General features: G+C 44.5%; 1 protein-coding gene across 1 annotated transcript; it reads right to left on the bottom strand.

Annotated features, from left to right (window-relative positions):
- Window positions 1–819: 819 nt before the first annotated feature.
- LOC146058463 (pancreatic secretory granule membrane major glycoprotein GP2-like) lies at window positions 820–20,925 on the bottom strand. The gene is made up of 10 exons (XM_083170750.1): window positions 20,877–20,925; window positions 14,717–14,908; window positions 14,504–14,605; window positions 11,183–11,403; window positions 9,730–9,884; window positions 9,371–9,613; window positions 5,754–5,910; window positions 4,244–4,368; window positions 2,974–3,003; window positions 820–871 (listed from the first exon to the last, which is right to left on the bottom strand). Exons 1-10 carry the CDS (start codon window positions 20,923–20,925, stop codon window positions 820–822), a joined length of 1,326 nt encoding a protein of 441 aa, XP_083026876.1.
- Between the last annotated feature and the right edge of the window lie 771 nt (window positions 20,926–21,696).

Genomic DNA, 21,696 nt, shown 5'->3' on the forward strand with positions numbered 1-21,696 from the left:
CAAATGTTTTATTTAAAATAAGCTTCAACATGCAAGCCAAGGAAGAATCTACATGAATGAAATATTTAAATACCAGAACGAGTTGCAATAAGCATTTAATTAAGAGTTAAATAGACATTTATGCCCACTTTATTTGGCATACTGTTGCTATTCATTTTTGTGGATCACCAAATAATATTTTACAAATATACTTCTTTAACAGAACTTAATTGTAGCATGAAACATGGAAAGATAAATGACTGTATACAAGTAAGGGACCACATATTCAATGCAGCACCATATACTAAATACATGTTCTTAGACTAGTAAAGACAAATTAATTATGTATAGTCCCACAGAAAACAGCCTTAAAAATAAAGTCAAGGGGATGCATGGGTATAGTGGGTGGCGCTTTGCCTGGGTCAAAAAAAGTGAAAACTAAATGGCGAAAAAATGGGAGGAATACTTAGCTCAGGAGTTCCTTTAAGGTCCTGGTGTTTCCTTTCAGGGGTCGATCCCGCTGGTGCTCCCGTCCCAAGAGTTGAATAATTGGGAAAAAAGGAGATTTAATATATATGTTTTTCCTACTTATACACTATTCTGAAATTTATTATGCTATAGGAATGAGTTTTTCTGTAGCGCCAATCACTATACCCATTCATCCCCTTGACTCTGTTTTCGTGGGTTCAGGGATCCTAATCACAGTATAGTGAGGCAGGGGTCTTGAAGTAAAGCGCCAAAGTGATCTACGCTAAACAAATTTTTTGCAGCCTTAAATATAAGTAAACCCCAAGATCAGCTTCTTTTATGGTTCACTCAGAGGATTGTCCTCAGAAGAGCTTAGTGCTCATGAGAGCTAACAGAGAGCTGGCCATCACCGTCCATGATACAGCTGGAGACAACAAAAGATAAAGAGGAGGTTACACGAGGTGTACTTACATACAACATACATACACCTGAATTAATCCTGCATATGCTCTGCACAGAATTACTCACAGAATAGTCTAAAGCTTGCGTAATACATGTAAAACTTACTGTAGCTCTCATAAGTCTAATTCTATTTATTTCACAAAAGAGTTTATATACACAGTTTATATACATGCACTAATTTTATTATAAAATTATATAGAATTACATCTGCACCTTCTCCCATTTCTATGACTCAAGACTACTCTATGTAGTTTGCTTAGAACAATGGCATGTGCAAAGGTACTCTCTGGCCAGTGGCATGAGGTCAGTTACTCAGAGGCAATTCAGATGTTTGGTATTTGCGCATGTGCAGAGGCGTATCTGCGCATGTGTGAACGCCTTGCATGTCCGAACACGGAGTGAGGTCCGTGCAGAAAATGATCGTACGGAACCATCCGCGCAGGGGGTGGAGAGGGGCATGAAGGGCTGTTTGGGATCATTACTATATGCGTACGCCCCACGTTTCATGAGCGTTCCCATAAAAACGCTGAGCGTACGCATGGTAATGCGGCCATGACGCACGTGTGAGGGGCGGACAACTGACATAGCCGGATGTCAGCTGCCCGCCCATATCCCTGCTTTCATACGGAAAAATGTCTGGTGCTGCCTGACCGCTCGGTCCATCATTCAATGGTCGGTGACCATCAGAGGATGGGGGAGGTTCCCACAGATGGAGGAGGTGTTCACATGAAACATCCACTCGCGGTCCGTACGCTCGGCGTCTTACCACATTCGGGCGGTGTTAGCGATTCGTATGGTAGGCGGGGCAAATAACACTCGTTTCTTGTCCAAAATACGCATCCGTCCGATTCAACTAGAATAAGGGCCATTGTTTAGCAGTTATGCCGAGGATTAGAACCTGTGATCTGTTACACTGGAGGCAGCCACCTGACTTATATTTAGGTGTCTGCCTCCAGTGAAACAGGTCACTGTAAGTATGCAAATTCTCAGTCAGTAAGGTATCTGCTTATAGTGGAACAGGTCATAGTGTCACTTGCAAAAATTATGTTACAAAAGCAGAGTGTTGATAGGGAGTCAACAACATCAGCTGCTACAGACCCATCCCCAATGGGCAACATGGATGATGTAATGTTTAGCATTACTGCCTCACAGCAATAAAGTCATGGGTTCCATTCCCACCATGGCCCGAACTGTATGGTGTCTGTATATTTATTTATTCATTATTACCTGTTATTTTTATAGTGTGCATATATTCCACAGTGCTTTACAGAGAATAGTTGAATGTTCACATCAGTCCCTGCCCTAACCCCACATACACATTAATTCTAGGGTTATTTTTTTGTTGGAAACCATTGACCCACCAGTATACAGTATTCTTCCTGTGCTTGCGCTGGTTTCCTCTTTGTACTCTGGTTTCCTCTTACAATCCAAAAATATACTGGTAGGTTAATGGTCTCCCAAAAAATTAACCCTAGAATGTCTCTGTGTGTGCATGTACACAAGGTAAGGAATATAGATTGTAAGCTCCACTGGGACAGGGAATATTTAAAAAATTTCAAAAAAATATTCTCTGTAAAGCTCTTCGGAATATGTGTGCTCTATATAAATAACTGGTAATAATAATAATCACCAGGGGTGCCAATGGGGGGGGGGGGTTCTAATTACCTGCACCCAGGATCTTATGGAGGGGCCCAGTGGGGGGCCTGGTCCTCCCACCATTACCTGAAAGCAGAGCTGCAGCAGCTGTTCCCCTCAACCCAACATATGCTGTCGTGGGCTGGGGTGCAGATTGTGGTCAGGGAGACGCTTAAAGTACCATTTTGTCTGTATTTTTTTAAGGGTGTGTACCCATGCCTCCTGTGATTAGGCCATGCCCCCGGGAAAATACCTGGTCCCGGCAAGGCTCTCTACTGCTCTGCCCATGACTTAATAAAACATGGCACTGATGGGCTTTTTGTAACGTTATTTAACCTCAATCCAAACTAAACACACTTTATTTTATTTGTATGACAATACAATACTAAAAGAAATGTCAAGTGTAAATGGGCGTGTTTTTAAGCTTACCTGTATTGGATTCTGAACTGCTGAATGTATCTGAAAGCAATGATAGACATTTCATTAATACATCTTACCAAACCATCAAAGGCTATAAATACAGGCACAGGCCCACACAGAATGTGAAACAAGCACAAACAAGCTCTAGATAATGGGAAAATACCATCTAGCACATGATTATGCATATTACATATAAGTAACAGACTATTACTTATGTACATACCTATAAAATTTAGTGGGAGCTGTAATTGTGCCTCTCCATTGTTACTGCTGTCTCTATTAGCATTACACTATGGGAAAGAAAAAAATATTATGCTTTGAAAAGCTTAAATGTAATATTAATGTATAAAGCAGCATTTTATTATTGGGAAACAACACAGCAATAAGGCAAAACTGAGTATTAGCAAAAAAGATAAAGAGGTAAGTGGGCCCTGCTCTCAAGTCTTTAGGAAACGGGTGCCAGATGACGGCGGACAGTCACGATTCCAACAGTCAGGGCTATTCTGCCTTGTGGGTCCACAACCCCCAGTAATGCTAACTATTACACCATCCATGCTGCCTATCATCAGTGAACACTTGCACCTTTCCTATACAAGATAAAAAAAGTTACACGCCGAACGTTCAGCATTTTTGGTCATAAGTGTAACTGTTATCAAAATGCTTTAAGTTCTGCATTTCCGGGACTGTAATATACTCTCTGCCAATAAACGTACTGTCAATCAGCATCAGCCCTTAGATAATCTTTTCACTGAGTTGAGTTGTTTGTGTGTCAGAGCAGTGGCAGAACTACCGAGGGTGCAGGGGGTGCCTCTGCTATGGGGCTCGGTGGCTGGGGAGGCCCCATGGACAGCAAACAATCCCCTGCACCCTTAGTAGTTTTATTGATTTGTTAGAGAGCCGTGGCGTGGCGCCACCGCATGGCTCTCTTATACCTTGATCGCGCCGCTGCCACTGCAGAGAGAACAAGGCGGGGGTGGCGCCGTGTGCAGTGCAGGGAGAGCCAGGCGGGGGATGGAGCCATGTAGGGAGAGCCAGGGGGGGGGGGGGTGGCGTTGTGCATCATGCAGGAGAATCCGGGTGGGGAGAGAGCAGCAATGACACTCCTGCTGGTACCCGCCCCGCAGGGCTCTCTTATACTTTGATCACACCGCTGCCACTGCAGGGAGAGCCAGGCGGGGGGTGGCGCCATGCAGGGAGAGCCGGGCAGGGGGGTGGCGTTGTGCATCATGCAGGAGAATCCGGGCAGGGAGAGAAGCAGCAATGACACTCCTGCTGGTACCCGCCCCATGACTTGAAAGACAGAAGGCCATCCACCCGTGCTGCCAGCTGAGCCGAGTGCCTGGGACATAAAGCGAGGAAAAACTTAAAGACGATCCCATCAGAAATGAATGGAGCGATCACCAGCTACAAATAGTCAGAGGCCGGCACAACATAAACATTGCTACATTCAGTGGCATAACTATGGTTCTGCAGAGGGAGGGCGGCTTGAGGGAGCCAGCGTTGGCAGCATCTGCGATGTGTTGCATACGGGGCATTGGGTTGTGTCAGATATTGAGTAAGGGGCATTACAGTGTGTCGCATATTGAGTAAGGGGCATTGCCCAGGGGCCCCATTGTAACTTTTGCTATGGGGCCCACAAAGTTCTAGGATAGATAGATAGATAAATAATGGGGTTTTAGTTCATGAATTGATCAATGTATTTAAACTTGAAGCCCATCGCCAAGGGACCCCATTTCACTGCAAGTCCTACATAATTGGTCTCTTAAGAGCCTGGCAACTGCTGACACATTATAACTAACTTTAACATGTGCTTGTTTTCTGGTTTAGAGCTCACCAGCCAAATACCTTATGGCTTTTAAAGGTGAGACAATCCCCAACACAGCACCTGAATTAGCACTAAGGGGGCAGCTTTATAACGAAAATTTAAACATGCTTGGGATAGGCATATTGGTATACTTACAAAAATATAAGGATCAAATACGGTTTGAGGTAACATGTTTAAAAAAGGAGCAGACTAGATGGGCCAAGTGGTTCTTATCTGCCGTCAAATTCTATGTTTCTATGTTTTTATGTAGCTGTCACAGGTTTAAGAAAAATGTGCTTACTTGGGGTGCATGAGAAAGCTATGATAACAGAATGGTTAATTAAAATGAACCCACATATACCACCACAGTATACCACCGCACTCTCCATTCCTAGGAATGGGGTGTTATGGTGAGTGTTGAGCCTTCTGTATCTGTATTTATTAGAGCATGTGGTCACGCTCCCCTGCACCCCAACCTGTTAATGGCAACAGCAGTTTGCAGCTATAATATGTTACTAGGTCGTCTTTGAAAAGGTTGACATGCATTACATACTCTGCCATTACTGTCCAGGTTTAAGGATATCCTTGTTTGAATACAGATAGTTAAATCAAATTGAATAAGGTACTAATTAAGTTATTTTACACCAGAGTTCGGTGGCCTAAGCTCTAGTTAAAAAGTTTATAAATTTAGGTTTTTGGAAGTGTTTGGAATTCGATAAGCTTGTTTTAAGAACTTAGTTTCCATGGAATGCATTTAACAGTCAATAAAATAGGGAATTCCCTCCAACAGTTCTACAATTGATTGAATACAATCTTTATTCTAGGTGCGCAAGGGGCTTTATTGCACTCAGCCCGGTCAATATTCTGACTGTCGGATTGTCATAGCACACCCATCTGTGAAGTGGTCATTAGCTATATACTTATTATGACAAAACTGAAGAGTACCATATTAGTAGCAAGACAGATAAATAAACCCATCTCTTACCCCAGTGCAAGTTGTATTTGTGTTACAAAGGCGTACAGTGCATGTAATATAAACTAATGGTTGTCCTTGAAATGCAAATGAACTAAACTCAATTCTGGACTGCAGAGATACTCCATTCTCCTGTATCACTGCAGTGATTCCTTGGTTGGCAGGACACCTGTAAACAAAAATAACAGTGACATTTATTATATGGAATTTAAATGGTTAAAATGTCTCCTTGCTTTCACCCCATTCACAATTTTGCAATACAATATAATTAATAAGGTATTACACATTTAGAATTCATAACATAGTAGAGTGCTCCTGTGTTTTGCATACAAAAGAGGGGTACTTGTTTCCTAGTAGGGTGCCCACTAAGCTACTGTATTAGCTTAGTGGGCTATTCTGCGTTGTGAAATCGCATCGCACATCGCATCGCATGGCTTTTTATGCCTTGCGTTGTATGCGATGCGATCTTAGTAGTTAATTTAATTTATTTATTCACTGCACTTTGAGTGAAATCGCATCGCACATCGCGTGAGATGTGAGATGAGATGTGAGATGCGATCTCAGCAGTTCATATGGTAAAACACCTTAAACATCACCACTCTCCATGTCACCCCGAAGCGTGGCGAGTGCAGCGAGCCCTGCGAGGGGCAGCGGAACGCATCCTCTGACCTTTTCATACCCCCACTATCCACGCTGGCGTGGAGTCGATTCTATATAGTGTGGCGAGTGCAGCGAGCCACCGAGCCCAAAGCGTGGCGAACATACGCGGATTACTTTACATGTATTCCGCGCCCCCTTGCAGGGCTTGCTGCGCTCTCCACGCTTCGGGCTCGGTGGCTCGCTGCGCTCGCCACACTATATAAAAGCAACTTCACACCGGCGTGGATAGTGGGGGTATGAAAAGGTCGGAGGACGCGTTCCGCTGCGCTCGCCACGCTTCGGGGTGACGTGGAGAGTGGTGGTGTTTTAGGTGTTTTACCATATGAACTAATGAGATCGCATATCTTACATCTCATCTCACATCTCAACCCATCTCACATCTCACGCCACAAAAAAGGGCCATGCGATGCGATTTCACTCAGGGTGCAGTGAATAAATTAACTAAATTAACTACTGAGCGTATGTAGGAAATCTGGGCGCCCTGCTAGGAAACAAGTACCAAAAGAGGTATCCAAAATGTAAGACTATGTAGACAAAAGACGCCCACTCTCAAGCAAAGTAGTGAGCTCCTTTATCAGATACGCGTTTGTAAAGGTATAGTATAAAACTATTCAGATAAGAAAGACAAGAATGTCTGATGTTATATTATACAATAGACACAGTAAAGCATGGTGGTGGTTGTGTTTATGCTCTGGGGCTGTTTTAGCTGGTTTTAAAGAGAATTAGATAAATTATACACCAACTTGACCTTTTTCAGTGTCACAATTGGGTGGTTATTCTGATTCATTCTGAAAGGCGCAATCACTCTCTAATGGACAAAACCATGTGCACTGCAAGTGGAGCTGATGTAAAATGTGCAGAGAGAGTTAGATTTGGGTGTTTTATTGTTTCTGTGCAGGGTAAATACTGGCTGCTTTATTTATTATTCAAATCTTACTCTCTCTGCACATGTTACATCAGCCCCACCTGCAGTTCATATGGTTTTGTCCATTAGAGAGTGATTGTGCCTTTCCGAGTGAATCAGAATAACCCCCTTGGACCAGGAACTTGTAGACTGTTTGCCAAGAAGGATGTCTGCAGTAATCACTGATCTATTCACTGTCACTTTCCAATCACTTTTGTCTAATTGGTATACTTTTATTAGACAGTGACTAAACCAGGTATCAGTTTACTAGGAAACAATTCACTGACAAACTTACAGCCTTATTTATTTATGCAGAGCCGGCCCTAGCCTAAATGACGCCCTAGGCAAGATTTTGGCTGGTGCCCCCTAGCACCACCACTAGTTCCGCCTCTGACCCTGCTCCTCTTTCCCTGCACCATCAAACCTCATCAAAACTGTCATCATTTTGGTGCTCCTACCTGCAATATTTTAAATAGAAACAGTGCACACATTTGGTGCGCAGCCCAAACAGGGGTGTGTTCTTGCTTGGAAGGGGCATGGCCACACAATTTTACCCCCAATTCAAATTATGCCACACAGTAGTACAACTTTATTGACATTATATCATGCGATGGTGTCCCTTATTCACGTTACATCACACTGTAGTACCACTTTACCTTATATACATTACTCCTTACATTATTCACATTATACCCTTAGAAAAAAATTCTGAGAAAATATTGTATTTTAACCACCTCCATGGCCACACTGCAACCCAGCACAAAGCAGTGTGTGCTGGGCAGAGGAGAAGAGCTGCAGCTGCTGCTGTCACTTAAGGGGAGGGGGCCCGGGGCCCCCACTGGGCCCTCCCATCAGACTTTGGCCTGGGTAATTTGTACCCCCTACCCCTTTCTCTCGGCACCCCTGATAATACCACACAGTAATGCCCCTTACATATCACACACATTATTAATGTCCTTATAAACATAATGCCCCTTACACATTATGCCAACCTTTATGAATGCCCTTCATACACATAATGACACACATAATGCCCCTTACACATATGTTGCACATTATTAATGCCCTTATACACATGACACACATAATGCCGCACATTATTAATGCATTTATACATGACACACATAATGCCCCTTACACATATGCCGAACACTATTGCACAACCAACCCACCCGCAGACAGCACTTGCACAGCCGCTAACACTCTGACCTCTGCCTCTGCTTGGATACAGATGTTTCCTCATACATCTTGTCTCAATAGGCCATGCAGCTCCTGGCCAGTTCTGCTAACGTTGGGTGCCTTTTTTGCTGAAAATTTGTCTTATTTGCATTGTGATGTGACCAGGACACACAAGGAGCTTCCAATGATTAAAATGATATGTGGCATGCCTATATTTTGTGTGCGGCTTTGGCTGTACCTGCATACGGAATGCTATGTTACAGTGATTTCCATGAATACACTATTTCATATGCAGATACAGCCTCACTCACACACAGAATATAGGCATGCTGCATATCATTTTAATCAGCAGAAGCTGCTGATGCCCCTAGGAATTCCAAATGCCCTAGGAAATTGCCTAGTTTGCCTATGCCTAAGGCCGGCCCTGTATTTATGCAAATTAGTCTTCTGACATTTTGATAGCTGTTTAGAGATATCAGAGATCAAAAGTATATTTGCATACAGTTCCTTCATAGTTGCTTGGAGATCTCTAACTCATCAATACTGTATAAAGATTTATCGAACATTGTAGATAAAGTATCACCAAATTAGCTTCTACAGTAACTGACAATTTACAGGCTGTGGTTTAAAAATTACAGGAGCTGATTGGTTGGTACTTTATACATATAATTTTTAAATGCAAAAAATAGCATTAGATAGTCATTATGCTGATAGGATGAATCACCATTACTCTACCCAGACTATTGTTGCCCAAATGATGGGGTTACGAAGAATGTAGAACAGGGCTAGATATGCTTCTGGTCTGTTTAACAATTTCAAAATCAATTTGATGGGAGTCAGTTGTGAAATAGCAGTGAGATACAGTATGGAAGCAAAGATAACGTACCCATTGGTCACAATTACAGCTTTGTTCACATTATTAACGTTATTGTCAGGTGTGGCATAACAGCTTTCTACTCTCAGAACAAAATTGGATACATCCGCAAATTCTGAAAATATCCCCAGGTAGATGTTTGATCCAACTGGCACTTCATCACTACTCAGTATTGGCAAAGAGTATGCTTGGTCCCAGTATGCAGCCATTGTAGTCAGCACTGAGCCTTGCCCATTTACGCTGATGTTTACAGAACTGTAAAATATAAAAATAAGTAAAAATAAAATATACATGGGAAACTTTATGTGAAAGACTACATGTTGTATTTATTTTGCCACCACATTATTATCCTAGAACCAATATTTCCTTACTTTACCACAGCATTAAAAGCAGCAGCTAGACTGGTCTGAATGGTCAGATTGTAAGAGCAGGAGAAGGAGATGTTCACAGGGTTAGTGGTAATTATGGTGCTATTCTGAAGTCCAATGTGCAGAACGTTTGAATAATAAACCTTTAACGAATCTATCTGGAAAATAAGAAGCATTGCAAAAATTGGTAAAACCTTTCGCAAAAAGAAGATTGCTGTAATGTTAATAACATTGGGCCTGATTCAGAGGTGGATGCTGTTCATGCATGACAACGATTTCTCTCAGATTCTCAAGTCCTGCAATGCCCACTTTGCATATTTGAGCAAAGCGCTGGCATATCCAATTACTATCAATCGATGCACTTGTGGTCACAACACTGGCTCTTCGAGTAGCCCCTGCCTGAAACAGAGCTATACCTTGTACCTTTCTGAAAATGTGCCCACTGTGGCTGCAGTGCTGTGGAAGAGATCTCATCCTCATGCAGAAACATACCCATGACACCTCCCTAGGTCTAGATCAGCAGTGGGCAAAATAAGACCCTACAGCTGTTGATGAACTACACATACCAGCATGCCTTGCATCACCTGCAGCATGGCCAAATAGCAAAACTAAGGCAAGGCTGGACAGCCAATAATTGCCCATCCCTGGTCTAGATTCTAGTAAGGGAAAGGACCTCTGATTTCATGACCACACGACACAACACAACGGGACGAGGAGCAAGGTCTAAACATGGGAACCTAAATGCACCCTGGTGGGCTTACTTCATTTGCCATGCTTTGGGCATGGTGGCTAGATCTACTTGCCACCTGGTTACTAAGGGCATCTATCAGAATCAGTTTATTGCCAGGTGTATCAATACAAGATGCATAATACACAGGAATTTGTTTCCGATAGCTACCACTCGCTGTGACAATACATTACATTATATTACTTACATTACATTAGAACATACAATAAGACAATATGCAACATGTCAAACATGACATAGGGAGGGGACATGACAGATTAGTTGACTATGTGGTCAGGGATGTGTCAGGGCTACGCTAGTGAGTAATTGATGAGGATGGCCGCTTGGGAGAAAAAACTGTTTCTGTGTCTAGTCGTCCTTGTAGGCCTTAAGCTGTACAATTTGCCAGACGGTAGCTTCCGTAACAGGTCATGCTCGATGATCCTGCCTGCTCATTTCTGAACCCTGGCATGATAGAAGTCCTCAACTACAGTGAGATTTGTGCCTATGATTTTCTCTGCTTTTTTTCACAATGCGTTGTGGTCTATGTCTGTTGTGAGCTGAGGCCGAACCGAACCAGACTATGATTGAGGAACAGAGAACGGATTGGATGATCGCTGTGTAGAAGAGTAGTAGAAACTCCTGCGGCAGTTTAAGCTTCCTTAGTTGGCGAATATACATATGTGTGTGTGTGTGTGTGTGTGTCATCTATGAAACATAAATTCTTACTGTTATTGTATTACCACACCATCCTGTCTGTGGTAAAACCTGGATGCTCTCCATAGTGCTGTTGTTCAACGTTTGTTCATAGGTGTTAATGCAGGCACTAGAGCTGTTGTTAAGTTTGAAGGTATTTGGATCATACCCAAGAGACTCTAATAAGCATTTACTGACGGAGACAGTAATTACACTTGTTTGACATTGTACTACTGGAGAAAGGGCTGATGAGTCTACAAAAACAATCAAAAGAAATATATTAGAATACGTTATTGTAAGAATTCATAGTCTGTGAGGGCATTTTTAAGAAAAGCCTGACATCAAAGCATTTCACATCACCCAATGTAAAAACATACTGGGTTGCAATAGGGAATCAAAAGGGTGTTCTCACATAGAATACATTTGCTGTTATCATGTATACAGAGTTGTGTTCCTATTTTGGGGTGTGGATCAGTTGGTCACCAGCAAGTTGTTAGACAGTCATTAGGTCAACACGACTAGGTCTACATGCATTTAGGTCGACATGTGTCTAGGTCGACATGCAGGAAGGTCGACATGAGTCTAGGTCAACATGGGCTAGGTCGACAGGGTCATAAAGTGGACAGGGTCATTAGGTTGACATGGGTTAGGTCAACAGTCAAAAGGTCGACATGGGGTTTTTCACTGTTTTTTGACCCCATGTCGACCTTTCGACTGTCGACCTAACCCATGTCGACCTAATGATCATGCCGACCTAATGACCCTGTCGACCTAATCAATGTTGACATAGACGCATGTCGACCTTCCTGCATGTCGACCTAATAGTGTCGACCTAATGACTGTCTAACAACTTGCTGGTGACCCAATGACCGTATCCCCTATTTTGACCTGTACATACTGTATGCAGGGAACTGTCCAATTTGCTGTAAGTTGGATCTCCTGCCATAAGGATGTAGAAGATGCATATGTTGATGACAGTGTTGGTGACTGCTTTTGCTAGTGGACTGCGGATAGTGCATTTAATTAAGCCCTGAATTTGTAGACTGTAAAAAAATGTTAAATCCATGTTTTGCAATTTTATAGGTTTCAAAATTTCAGTTTAGCAATTTAGGCATTGTGTGAAAAAAAATGCATAAATTAAAACGGTACTTGTTTCCTAGCACGGCCACAACGATCATGATCGTGGGCATCGTGAGTAAAAATCGGGGGCATCGCGGCCATCGCATGCACTAAAAAATCGGGTGCGATGGTACCGACGATTTCCCTTAGGGAACAATGTTAAATGCCTCAATTTACCCGCGATGCCCCCGATTTCCCATAGGATACAATGTTAAATGGCTCAATTTACCCAAATCATCATAGGGAACAATGGTAAATGGGCCAGAAACACCCCTGAACAGTGAAATGTCCCCCCAAAAGTAGTTTACGCCACCCCACGATCAACGCGAACCCGAAGCGTGGCGAGCGCAGCGAGCCTGCGAGGGGCGGCGGTACGCGTCCTCCGACCTTTTCATACCCCCACTATCCACGTCGGCGTGGAGTTGAGAATAGAATAGTGTGGCGAGCACAGCGAGCCACCGAGCCCGAAGGGTGGCGAGCGGACGCGGATACCTGTGAAGCCCGCGAAGGGACGCGTTTACCTGTGAAGGTATCCGCGTCCGCTCGCCACGCTTCGGGCTCGGTGGCTCGCTGCGCTCGCCACACTATTCTATTCTCAACTCCATGCCGACGTGGATAGTGGGGGTATAAAAAGTTCGGAGGACGCGTACCGCTGCGCTTGCCACGCTTCGGGTACGCGTTGATCGTGGGGTGGCGTAAACTACTTTTGTGGGGACATTTCACTGTTCAGGGGAGTTTTGGGGGGTTTCTGGCCCATTTACCATTGTTCCCTATGATGATTTAGTGAAATTGAGGCATTTAACATTGTTTCCTATGGGAAATCGGGGGCATCGCGGGTAAATTGAGGCATTTAACATTGTTTCGTATGGGAAATCGGGGGCATCGCGTCTGGACCATTTAAGCCTTTTTTAGCCGCATACGACGCGACCGACGCGATTTTGACTTTTTTCAATGCATTTCAATGGGAAAATCGGGGGCATCGTGTCGGTCGCGTCGCAGACCACTAAAAATTACACCCGATGCCCGCGATTGTGGCCGTGCTAGGAAACAAGTACCATTAAAACCATGCAACATATAGTTATGTTTTAAAATTGTAAGCTTGCAGCAGGGTCCTCCTACCTCCAAGTCTGTCTGTTGTTACCCAGTTTGTTTTATCACTGTTTCATGCAACTTGAATTAAAAGTAGTTGTTGATAATAATTGCATTCTTTGTATAGTCGGTGTAGTCAGCGTCATGCCACCCTATTGCATACCTGCCGACTTTTGAGCTGCCCTCTCCGGGAGAGAGCAGCAAGCTCTGTTAGGCTGGGGGGCGGGGCCTTATCCCGGAGTGAAAAAGAGGGGGTTTGGGGGCGTGACCACACAGATGATGCCCTGTTGGGGGGCTTGCCTACAGTGTCGCATCATTTTAGCCCCGCCCCCCGCCGTGCAATGCCGGTATTTCCGGCATTGCACGGCTGGGGGCGGGGCTAAAATGCTGCGATCACGGCATTTTACCTGTGGACCCCCCCCCCCCGCCGAGGGACACATCGCAGGAGCTGGTGAGATATGCGGGAGGATTGCCACCCTTTCCTGGGGGCCGGGAGGAGGACCCGATTTCCGGGACCCTCCCGGCCATTCCGGGAGGGTAGGCAACCCTGCCCTATTGCCTTCCCCCAATTGCTACCCTCTTCCCCTCTCCCGCACTCGCTCACCCCCTTTCCTTCTCTCTCCACCTCTTCCTTCTGTCTTTCTCTTAGGAGTCAAAGGTACTCTGAATAAGATCAGAGTACCTGCAAGATTATGGGCCACATGCACTAAGCTCCAAAAAGTGATAAAATGGAGAGTGTTAAATAACCAACCAATCAGCTCTTAACTGCCATGTCACAGACTGTGTTTGAAAAATGTCAGGCAGGAGCTGATTGGTTGGTTGTATATCACTCTCCATTTTATCACTTTTTAAAGCTTAGTGCACCTGGCCCTGAATCCATGCTGTAAAGCCATGCCTGTGTAAATGAACTGCTAGTCCTCTGCATCAATAAAATAACTAGGAAGAACTCCACTTGTAACTCTGTTCAGGTGGGTCAAATGTGCATAATTTGAAGACTTCTGGCAGTGGCATATCATATAAGTATATAATACTTTACTATATAGGTAACTTTAAACTCTTGTTTGTTAATGAACAATAAAGCATGTTGCTATAGTTGCTATAAGTAAAGCTGTACACAACTATCTCTAAGCTCTCTGAAGTACTTACTCAGTCCACTGTAGATAGCAGTGTTACAGCTACAAGTTGCTACGCTGCTGATATTTTTGCAAATCTGATCATTCTGACAGGCAGGGATGCAGGTCAGCACATCTGTAATGGATAAAAGTAGAAATGTCACCTGTAGCAGAGTCAGGGTGTACAGTATAATGAGAACTGATTCCACATCAAATGTATATTTTTTTATTCTATATAGGAAATTACCTGAGCAGCAGCTCTCAGTTGCAGACCAGTAGTAATTTGTAGGACAACATATGTTGGAATCTACACTGGCGCACTCAGTGGTGGGAACACAGGTGATGGTTAAGTCCTCATTACATGAACATCCATTGTCTGCTGTACAGGACCCACCCGCACTACATGTGCTACACATCTGTGTGCCAGTAGCAGATGCATCTGAAATAGGACACAAAAAAAGGGACAACTGTAAAGCTAGGCAGTCTATAACATGTTAAATATTTATAATGACCTATTTAAAGGGCCATGTCACCGAGATGTGAGCACAACATATTAAATATGACAATTCTTAATGCCCTCTTACATTAGAACGATTTTGCACGATTTTGGCCATTTGGGTCGATATATCATCTGAAAAGTGCAACATGGATGCGTGGTCCCGTGAGAGCAGGCCCGGCGACAGGGGGGGTCAAGGGGGACATTTGACCCAGGCCCCAAGGGTCAGAGGGGTCCCATGATCACGGGCACAAAAAAAAGCATTCCGTCTTCTTATAATGCTATTTGCTCCGCCGCTGGCTCGGTGCAGACAATAAACATATGCAGAGCTATTTCACCCCCCCCCCCCTTCCCCGGCCCCAGTTACCCATCACCTGGTATTATTTCAGAGCCATCTAGCTGCGGATGCGGAACCCAGGCAGAGGATGGCTCTGCTCCTGTATGCTGCTGAGCATGCAGCAGGAGCTAAAAGAAGATGGCTGCCCCCATACAGACTACACAAAGATAGCCGCCACCCACCAATGAGAAGTCAGGGTTTCCTTCTCTAGGAAAAATACAGAGAAAAGGGGCGGAGCTTAATGGAGTAGTGTGAGGGGAAGATTTGCAGTAAAAAAGGTCTTTGATGCACCCAGGGAGGAAAAAGCCAGAGAGGTCAGAGGAGGATGAATGCTCCAGAGAACCTGCTCCATGCCTACTCCACCTTTTTAATTAACCAGGTAAGTGCCTTGGGGAGGGGAGAGAGTTCCTATATATCTATCTGTCTAGCTATCGTGACTCTGATCGATCTATCTATCTATCTATCTATCTATCTATCTATCACAAGTAGTTTGTTGAAAAAAAAAAACATATATATGTGTGAAGAGGGTTTTTTGGGGGGAGGTGGGGGGGGGGGCGGAGATGTCCATGTACCGGGCCCCAAGATTTCTGTTGCCGGCCCTGCGTGAGAGTCGGTTAGGAGCCTCTAGGTTGGTCAGACCGCACCTGTGATATATCAGAATCGGATGGAATCGGATGAAAAATGGAGTGCTCTTTGTGCATGCTATATATCATCCACTATATTTTGCAGAAAGTTTGTCTGACAGTTTCCAGTCCCTTATCCAGAAATTTATCTTGGCTTGATCAATCGCATGAGATGAATAACGGAGTGCCTGCAATAGGCATTTAGTGGGTTAAACATCCCCAGCTGCGTGTCATCACTGATAGGCATGTGACTTGGGGATCCTATAGGATGAGTGGGTTTGGCTAGGATTAACTGAATATAGGGGCAGGAAGGGGAGGAGGCTTCCTCTTCTTCCTGCTGAAATTCCCGCCCTCCCTCCCCTTTGGGACCGTTGTGTGGGTGGTGGTTTTAATCGCGTTAGCTGATAGGCGGGAAAGAACAGCAGTTTTAATAAATTAGTTATATATTAGGTGTTGATTTTGCGTACATGGCTTGTTTTCGGTGCACTCACCTTTCATTGACTTAGGCCTGTTGCTGTAACACCCGTGTCGGGGTCAGTGACCTCACCCGGAGGGGTGGGTAGTCAAGACAACAAGGTTGAGTTGGATACCGCTTGTTATGAGTTAGGCCAGTTATGTTTGAAGTTGGGGTGGAGTTTAGTTTAATAGCCGTTCTTTCTTGGCCACCATTAATTAATCAATTAATTCAAACAATAAAATTAGTTAAAAATTTCCGAAAATAAATCAGTTAACAATTTCTGCCAAACCTAAGTCTCCGAGTCATTATTTCAGGTTTATATAGTACTAATGTTAAAGTGTTAAGGTTGAACATGCTGAAGAAGGACGGGTAAGATGATGGGATGTTTAATATCTTATGCAAAAAATGACACCAAAGTAACAAATTGGATGCAATCACTCCCGGGAAGGTCCAGGGGGAGTTCAAGGGAAATTTCATCCAATTTCACCATCAGATACTGTATATCGTTCTAGTGTAAGGGACCCTTTCGTCATCCTTTTACTGTATATTCTCTCTATTAGCCATCAGATTACTAACATTCTGTTAGTAAGGACAAGGCAGTGATGGAGTGATACAGAAACAAGTTACATAGTGAATAGTGAGTCAGGGTCCGTAAAACACAAACTATATAGAGTATCTGAGGCTGCTGGAAGGCTGTGGCATGTATTTTACATTTTTACACCCAATTTGTTGTTTTACAAGTACATTATTTATTTTAACTATATTATTTTTTCAACCTCTAGAAATACTTTTTCATTAAACCATTATTTAAAACATTGCCTTAGCTATAATTATACTAATAATACTTACTGTAGCATGATGCATCTCCTATAGAAAAATAAAAATATAGAGAAATTAATAAATTATGCATTGTGGTATTATTATACATATGCAATCCTCCATACGTAGCAGATTACTGGTGAGCAATGTGATTCTCAGGGCCGCCGACAGGGGGGCGCCCTGGTTACAGCTGTCCTGGGCCCCAGCCTCTGGAGGGGCCCGGGCAGCTGCCTACAGACCCCCTCACCCAGCCACCCCCACCCGGCACCGGCAGCCAGGCACGCACAATGCACAGTGCAGCCTGCAGAGCGCCGAGCCTAGGACACAGATTGGCTCGGCGCTCTGCAGGCTGCACTGTGCAGTGTGCGTGCCGGACCTGACTGTGAACACCGAAGGAGCTGGAGGATGATGCGCACCGTGGGTGATGGTAAGTAATGGGGTAGGGGGAGGCAGGGTGCTGTCAAGCGGGAAGGGGGGGGGGCGTGCGAGCGGGGGGGAGGCAGCCAGCCAGAGGTATGGCGCTTTGCCGCTGGTGGCCTGGACTGTAGGTCAGTCCCAGGCCCAAACATTTCTAGTGGCGGCCCTGGTGATTCTTGTCATGTGTTGAACACTGTATACTCACGCTCTTCATGAACCTTTTAGAACAGTGGTTGTGAAACCAAAAGTCCATCGGGTAATGGACTGTGGCGCTGCAGAGACACAGCTGGCCATGCATATGAATCTGTATGCATGCCTGGATGTGCCTCAGCAGCGCGAGCGCCCTGCCCGGTCCGCTGCGCTTCCCTCCTGGCGTTCACTTTTTACAGTAAAAACTGAGACCGGATGGCTTATACATCTATGTGTTTATATATTGTATATATATTATATGTATGTATAGCAGAGGGCCGATTCAGACCTGCATAGTGGGCTGCCTATGTTTGGAGCCAACGAGCAGGTTAATGCCACCCTGGCAAATGCCCGCCCCCCCCCCCCCCCCCCTGCTGCAAGGTGAATTTACTTGCAGAACTGCGAATAGAAGTTTTGCATAAACATCCATTCGCAGGCTTGCTTGTGGGCCGAAATCATTTGATGGTCGCCGTCCATCAAAGGATTTCTGCGTTTTCCTGGGTGCACCCAGCATTTTTTTGTGGGTACGCCCAGGAAGTGCATGCAAACGCCCCCTGTCTGCCTGTCCGCCTCCTACACACACCCCCTTTGCGAGCGCCTCAGAGAGTATGCAAGTCTCCAAAGGCACCCGCATAGAAGCCCTGCACATGCGCATAAGGGAATATGGGCATGCACACAGCTTCAACATCAAACTCCCAGTGAGAACGTACAGGTGAGTTTGCTTACCAGAATGATATAGGGCCCGGTAACGCCACATCGACTGAGCAGCAATGCTGTTAAATACAGATGGAGCGGGAGACATCTTTGCAGGGGATGGCGGAAGAGTCGCCATCCGCCATCCCCCGCCAGCCGCCGTAAGGGGTCCCCGCAGCCTCACCGATGGTCGCCCCGGGTCCTCGCCGCCTAGCCGCACCCCCCATAACCCTGTCCGTCTCCCTGAAGCGGAGACGGACAGGGTTCCCGTCCCCCCGCCGATGGGAAACTGGGTCGCACATGCGTGTAAGACGCACGCGCATCCCAATCTCTATCGCCGGCACTCGCCAGTGCAAGGAATCTGGTGAGCAAAGATGTCTCCCACTCCATCTGTATATAAGCAATCAGGGCTGCCAAGAGAATCCTGGGCCCTGGTACAACAACTTCCTGGGGCCGGGTGGATGCAGGGACAAAAATGTATACCTCAATGCCTATTACATATGTCACACACCCATTACATATTATAGCAGATGCCATAATGTTCACTACACGTTATGCCACACCGTAGTGGCCAGTACACATTATGCCATACACTGTAATACCTATTACATATTTTACCACATGCCATAATGCCCATTACACATTATTGCACACACCGTAATGCTCATTGCATATTATGCCACACTCTGTAATGTCTATCACATATAATACCACACATATTATGCCACATACTGTAATTTCCACTTACCTAAGTGCTCATTGCTATGGGCTTCATGCTTGATGCCAGGGTTAACATGCTCGTTGCCATGGGTTTACATGCTCTGCCTGGATTTATATGCTCCGCCATGGGTTTTTTTTCCGAGATTCCTAATTTTTTTTTTTACTGTGGTGTAGTGCTACTGTTCTCAAAATATAACACATTTTTCAGAAAAAAAATAAAAGGGAAAGATAGAGGAAAAGAAATGCACTTTGGAAACTATGGGGGACATTTAATAAGATGGGAGTTCTATTAAAGATGGGATGTTGCCCTTAGCAACCAATCAGATTCTACTTTTTATTTATTTTGTACCTTTTAGAATATAATAGATAGAATCTGGTTGGTTGCTATGAGCAACATCCCATCTTTAATAGAACGCAAATCTTAGCAAATTTACCCCAATATAGTTTTCAGAGTGCACCCCTTTTTCTCTATCTTCTCCCAGAAAAATTGAGAAGAAATAAAGTGGAGAGAGGTAAAGTAACAGCCAATCTGATCCTAAATACCATGTTGCAGAATGTATTTGAAAGATGACAGGATCTGGTTGGTTGGTTACTTTATCACTCTCCAGGGCTTAGTACATAGACCCCATATAATTGATGCTTGGATTGTGTACAGTATTTTTTTAAAATATATAAAGGTACTTGTGTATTATAACGGCGCTCACATTTTCCATCGTAGGGCATTGTACAACCAAAAAATCGCGTCCGATGCATCGCGATTGGACCCGATTTTTAATCGTACAGGCACCCAGATGCCTGATTTCTATTTCAAATGCCCCCCAGACCCGATTTTTGATTGTACACCCACCCTGATGGGTAATGACTATGTTAAATGCCCCCCCATTGTTAATGCCACCCCACTATCAACGCCAACCCGAAGCGTGGCGAGCGCAGCAGGCCCGCGAGGGGCGGCAGGACGCGTCCTCTGACCTTTTCATACCCCCACTATCCACGTCGGCATGGAGTTGATTTTATATAGTGTGGCAAGCGCAGCGTCCCACCGAGCCTGAAGCGTGGGGGGCATTTAACATAGTTATTACCCATCAGGGTGGGTATACAATTAAAAATCGGGTCTGGGGGGCATTTAACATGGGAATAAGCCCAAATCGGGCATGATCGCGTCGCATCGCATGCCATTATGCATGATCGCGTCTCATCGCATGCCATTATAATCGGGCATGATCGCGTCGCATCGCATGCCATGATCGCATCGCATGACGCATGCCCGGGGAAAGGCTCAAATCGGGTCCCATCGCATGGCATCGCATGCCATCGCATATCTTAATTAGTGGCATGCGATGCGATGCGATGGGCACCGTGATAATACACACGTACCTATATAAATATATTAGCTTGTGAAACAGCTATTTTCTTAGTGCTTCTATTTTTTCCTTTCTGCTTACATTTTTATGGGATTCTTCTAGATAGCCGCAGATAAACCAGCTCTCCCTGCATCGTGTTTTCCTTTTACTTAGAATACCAGAGATATACTATGCACAAAAGTATACTGCAAACAGTTACAAACTGTACAATATGCCAAGATGTTGGAAGTGCAGTGATATCTACATATTTATAAAGAAACTCATATGAAATGGGAAATATACTAAAATGACTTACCTTTCTGTATGACCACAGCTGTAAGCACTAAGACATATAGGAAAATCATGTTAGGCTGTTGCAATGTCTAGTGGTCTATGTCTATGAAAACAATCCCAGTCAGGTAGAACGTACCTTAATAGTGGCATTATATAGGAACAGGTGGGAGGGGAGTTCCATTCAATACATGTGTTCATTGACATCTAAATGGATTCGATTTGTAAGGAGAAAAGGTGTGCTGTGTTTTTTTAGTATAAAATAACATGCACGTCATTTTATGGTAAAGGATGTGGTGAAAGGGATGAGGTAACATGAGGGTCAGGACAAGCTAGCGGTTATATATAACTAATGTCTTTTACACTACAAATCTAGATTGAAAAAATTCTGTACTTGTTTCCTAGTACGGTGCCCATCTCGTTGATTGTATGCCTTAAGTTTAAGACACTTAAGGCATACAATCAACGCGATGGACCCGATTTTGTGTCAATCACCAGCTAATTTGCCGGTGAAAGACAAAATCGGGTTGATCGCGTCCATCGCGGCCCATTATAATGGGCCGCGATGCGATCAACGCGATCAACCCGATTTTACATAGGTGACAATGTGAAATGGGCCAATATGGCCCATTTCACATTGAATATGGTTAAAAATGATGTTTAATGCCCCCTCATTGTTAACGCCACTCCACTATTGACGCCAACCCGAAGCGTGGCAAGCGCAGCGAGCCCGCGAGGGGCGGCGGTACGCGTCCTCTGACCTTTTCATACCCCTACTATCTATGTCGGCGTGGAGTTGACTTTATATAGTGTGGCGAGCGCAGCGAACCACCGAGCCCGAAGCG

Source organism: Crinia signifera, chromosome 2 (assembly GCF_055691185.1).
Source record: "Crinia signifera chromosome 2, ASM5569118v1, whole genome shotgun sequence".
In the NCBI taxonomy this organism is placed as follows: Eukaryota; Metazoa; Chordata; class Amphibia; order Anura; family Myobatrachidae; genus Crinia; species Crinia signifera.